Source organism: Drosophila ficusphila, unplaced genomic scaffold (assembly GCF_018152265.1).
Source record: "Drosophila ficusphila isolate 14025-0441.05 unplaced genomic scaffold, ASM1815226v1 contig_607, whole genome shotgun sequence".
NCBI lineage: Eukaryota > Metazoa > Arthropoda > Insecta > Diptera > Drosophilidae > Drosophila > Drosophila ficusphila.
Window position 1 is genome coordinate 14,595 of NW_025064537.1, and position 5,162 is coordinate 19,756.

Consider the following 5,162-nt stretch of genomic DNA (forward strand, 5'->3'; position numbering starts at 1 on the left):
AAGGCTTACATTAAATGTTTATATTTTTTGTTTAAATTAATAACTCAACTTATTTGGTTACGAGGGGCTTACAATTCTTAACTTTGGACTTCAAAGCTTAGGTTGTTAAAAAAATATTTTTTGTAGAGCATTTAAAAGTCTTGATATCCCTTAAAATATATTAACATCTTCCATTAGGTTCCCTTTTGAGTGTGCGTTTTTCGGTTTGGAATGTCGGTTAGATTTCCGCTAGAAATGTGCGCTTAGCCGCACACGTCAGTGCGCATATGTTTCGTTATTCCTACCATTTTATTACTCCTTTTTTTTCCTCTGCTCAAGAGGGTTTCCTACGTTATCGTACCTTGGCATTTGCCAGCCGCCATTAACATGAAAATTATGTGTAATCGCCGGGATGCGAAAAGGGTTTGTGGCCCACTAAAGTGAGCAAATTTGGCTCGCCGGCAATCTCAATTCAGATAAGAATCCCGGCATCGCTTAAAGTTCTGATGGAGATATTAAGCCGAAGTTTAGACCACTGCTTATTAGTTCGATTTCTGTTTTTTTTGCGGCGTGCTTTCGCTGTAGGCCAAGTTTCTGTGACATCTTGGGTTGATGTTACAAAACTTTGCAATTAAATGCGCCTTAAGAGTTTTCGGACATGTCATGTCAAGACCGAAATCCATTAAAAATTGTCTTAGGTATTTTCGCCGGCCGGCCCTTGCGACTATGCCCCAAACATAGTTCAAGATTTCACATTAAGATAATTCCAAGGAAATACCAAAAGCCGCCTCGTCCGGCGCCGAAGACATCAATTGACAGTTTCGTTTCGTGTTGGCCAATAAAAAAAACAACAAGCAAAAGATATACAACAGATACAACATTAATTTGCTTGGGGATTTTATTTACGTTAGGCCGCACTGAAGGTCTGCAAAGCAAAGAAAAAGATATACAAATATAAATAAATATTTTTCGGCCAGGTAGAAATTGTCAGCGTGACCAATATCCAAACTGGATGACCATTCTTCGGGGAAGCAGCCACTCCCTAAAAAAAGCAGCTTGGTCGAAGTAGTAAATATGAATTTCACAAAAAGTATATACAATTATAAGAAACATCGAAGTTAACCTAAAATTTATCCTAAGGAAAAAACTATTTTTCTTGTAAACTCGCTAAAGATATTCGGAATGTTATGCAATTTTAACTATAGAATATTTTAATCATTTTCCAGACGCAAATGAATATAACATAAAGGTTTTTACTTTACTGGTTATTTTAAATTAAATCTAACAAGACTAAAGGCAAAAAGCACAATATTTCAAAAGATTTTGCATTTGTTTTTCATATTTTCATGCTCATTACAATCTTAATGTTTCTTTAAAGAAACTGTTGGCTTGGAAAACACTTCCTCCAACCGGATAATAATTTTTGGGCTTTCGATCACGTCTTGTTTGCCGTACGAGAAGTGAAAATCCAGCCCGTCAATGTTTAAGATCTCATTAACTAAATGCAGCGGACAACATTATAAGGCCTCCCTGCCATATCGCCCATAAAAGTTCAACTGCAGAGAAAAAATCTTTAGCTGCAAAACGTTTTTGAGGTCACTAATTGTTTTTGTACACTTGGGACGCGTCTCCATTTTTATGGATATCTTGGGTGCGCCGCAATATGAATTGTATGAAATGTATGAGATTCTCGTTGTCGAATCGTTTTACCGTAAGCCACTTTTACTTTTTGGCTTTTGGTTTTCGGTTTAAATATATTTATCGTGGCTGGTTGTATATTTTTTTTTGTTTTCAATTTTTTTTGGGTTTTGTGGGTCTTGGCTTTGCTTTACCGCTAACTGCAGACGTTTTTATAGGCTTAAAGTGGAGGCTGATTGCAGGCTGATTGACAGCTGCTTCGGCTACTTGAAGCTCAGTCGGTAAATCACTTGCCCGAAATCCCCCTGGCCAGTGTGTGCCACATCCACACCCCGATTCGGTCGTCCTCCTTCTGTTTTGCGGCTCATAAATATTTGGAGAACGCGTGCTGGCCTCCGGCTGTTGGCCAGTTTTGTTGATGCTGAAACTAAGGCTGCTCTCTGATGTCTGCGATAAACAGGCCCAATGTATTCCCTCGCTTTTTGATGTCAGTCAGTCAACCAGTCAGTCAGTCAGTCATTTGGATAGTCAGTCAATGGAAGCCTGGCCTGGAAAGCAAAATATTGTTACTGCCGCAATATGTTTTGTCAGATATTCATCTTTGGGCCAGGCCAGAATGTGCTGCGATTTTGCCACCGCTTTTCGGGTTTCTTCGTGTATTTGCTTACAAAATCGATAATAATATGAAATATTGACAGCCGAAAGTTGACTGGACCTGTCTCAAATTGCTCTATAATTTGATTGCCTTTAGATATGTTTGTAGGTATGTAGATTTTCCAGGGAATGTTATGACGCACAAGCTAGCGATTGCTGGGCAAGGGATCTCTGGGATTTAATTCAATTTAAAAGTGAATAATTGAAAGTAACCCGAGCGGGTATGCTGATAACCCTTTTGGAAACATTTTTTTTAGAGCATATTACTTTTATAGCTATCAGTAAGCAAAAGGATTAAGCCAATTGAAATTGTTCCCTTCTATTTAAAATTTAACTTTTTACAAAAGCTTAGAAATGTTATTGAGTTTTATCGATTTTTGAAAAATGTATTGGTAAATTTTACCATTGGGCTTCACTTTTGGCTACTTTTGGGCTTCAATAAAAACATTTATTATTAAAAGAAAGATAGCCTTGCAGTCACCACAAATGTCGAGCAAAATGCATAAAGGCTAAACAACCTCGATGTACTGACGATTTTTCTGCTTATTTTTCCATTTTCTACGATTGTTCCTATAATAGATGTATGATATAGACGTCCGGTTTTCAAGAAATTTATTTATTATTTTGTAAGCTATGCCAATACACTTATGAATATCAATTTCACTGTTGGTTTAGCTTGCGTATGGAATAATGTCAAGATTTTAAACAAGTTGATTGTCGCACAAAGCAAATATTCTATAATACCCTATGAAAGGGTATACAAACTTATTATATTCAGAGAGCATTTATGTAACAACGTTTTTAATCTTCCACCTCCATTGCTTGACAGCTTGACTAACAGTTGGGGATACAACGCCCCAAAAGGATTGCCGAATGCCCTTTTATATTCTTGGATGGTTAAATTATAATGTAACTTTGTGCTTGTCATCCAATTGATTAAAATGACCAATTACCAATTTATTTGTTTTATGGTAAGAAAAATAATAATTTAATTTTAAAATAAATAATAATATTTAAATAATATTCCGCCTTGGGTTTCGCTTACATAGTATCCAATAGTGTTCAAAAGTGGTTATTGAAATTTTGTATTATTTAATCCTCAATACAACTCAAATAAAGGGTTTACTTTTTGTATGACTCTTTTGGCTGTGTAGTACAACAATTTGGTTCTGCTTATTAATGCGCAGCGAAAACTATAAAAGCTATAATACTTAATAAATCATTCGAATTCAATCCATAATTGAGTGGCGACCGAAGTCTTAAAATAGTTCATAGGTAATGATTTTTGAAAGTCAAAGCACATCGACTATAGTTAGTGAAAAGGCTTCCTTATCAGATGCCACTGCCTCTCTCTGATAATAACACATTCCGAGCCTAGTTCAGTCCTGAGTTGATAGTGAAACACTTCGCAAGTGCTGTATAATGAAGTCGCGTTCTTTAGTTTTTTTTTTTGCATTTTTCTTCTATTGTTTATCAGCGTATGCAAACGATAAAATCATTACACTGACCATTGATAATCAGAATTCGCCGAACAAGTTATCAGATGCCGAGTGTAATGTCAAGTGCAGTGCTTTAAAATCATACCAAGATGAGCAAATTAAGGAAATGAATAAACAACTAAAGGAGAAGGATGATCAACTCAAAAACCAATCTGAACAGCTCAAGAATAAAAGGGAACTAGAAACAACGTTGACAGAAACTGTTAAGAGTCTGCAGAGCCAATTAATAATTGCTGAACAAATATCCAAAAATAATGCCGAATCGGTAAAAGAAATTTTATTAAAGGATAAACAAATTCTTGAATTGCAAATGCAAATTAAAGTGATTACTGATCAAACCAATAGCAAAACGTATGATATCCAGAAACAAACTAATCAGATCAATGAGAAAACTGTTCAGATGAAGGACATATTAAATGCTTTGGCAGTTTCCGTTCCCCCAACACGGTGGATTACAATTCAGCGGCGTTGGGATGGCTCCGTTAGATTTGACCGCAGCTGGGAGAAATATAAGAACGGATTTGGAAACGCTCAAGGAGAGTTCTTTATTGGGCTCGAAAAATTGCATATCATGACCTCTGCGCAACCTCACGAGCTTCGCATAAAAGTTGGCAAGGTTGATAGATCCATAGGTTACGCTGATTACGATGATTTCCAAATTGGTGGGGAGGATGAGTCATATAAGCTTAAAACTTTGGGAAAGTATTCTGGAACAGCAGGAGACTCGTTGACTTATCATAAGGGAATGAAATTCACCACATTTGACCGAGACAATGATAAAGCGGATGGTAATTGCGCAAGCTTAGAAAATGGAGGCTGGTGGTTCAATAAATGTGCTGTCAGGTAGTCATGCTCAAATGAAACTTTTTCGTTATAATTTAATTATTTTAAATTACAGTTCGCTTAATGGAAAATACTACAGCGATGGTCGTTGCAGCATAAATTTAGAGAATGGCATTTTCTGGGGTTCATTCCATAATTATGCCTATAACATCTCGTTAACCTACGCTGAAATGATGATAAGACCTAAAATCATATAATTTTACCAAAAACAAGATATAAGCTAACTTCAGAAGAATGAGGCTTATATACCCTTGAAGTTATAACTGAATTCTATGTAAACAAGATTATTGTCTAATTGTTCAATAAATAATAAATGCATAAAGTCATGCTTTCCAAGTTCATTAACTTTAGTATATAACTTGAATTTTATTTGAATATATTTAAGTCGTAAAGATGTTGATAACAAGATACGGCGATAGGACGCATGCTTCATCTACAAGCCGAAATATTCTGTGCCATCGGATGTTTTTGGATTGAAACAGAATATCGTGATCTTAGTGACATATAAGAAGCGAAAACTGGTAATCCCAAATTTTTGAGTCATCCAAG

The 5,162-nt window shown here is 35.9% G+C and overlaps 1 protein-coding gene across 1 annotated transcript; it reads left to right on the plus strand.

Annotated features, from left to right (window-relative positions):
• Positions 1 to 3,646: 3,646 nt before the first annotated feature.
• Positions 3,647 to 4,954, plus strand: LOC108100826 (fibrinogen-like protein 1). The gene is made up of 2 exons (XM_017204895.2): positions 3,647 to 4,613; positions 4,669 to 4,954. The coding sequence occupies exons 1-2, from the start codon at positions 3,694 to 3,696 to the stop codon at positions 4,808 to 4,810; spliced, it is 1,062 nt and encodes a 353-aa protein (XP_017060384.2). The 5' UTR covers positions 3,647 to 3,693; the 3' UTR covers positions 4,811 to 4,954.
• The last annotated feature ends 208 nt before the right edge of the window (positions 4,955 to 5,162 follow it).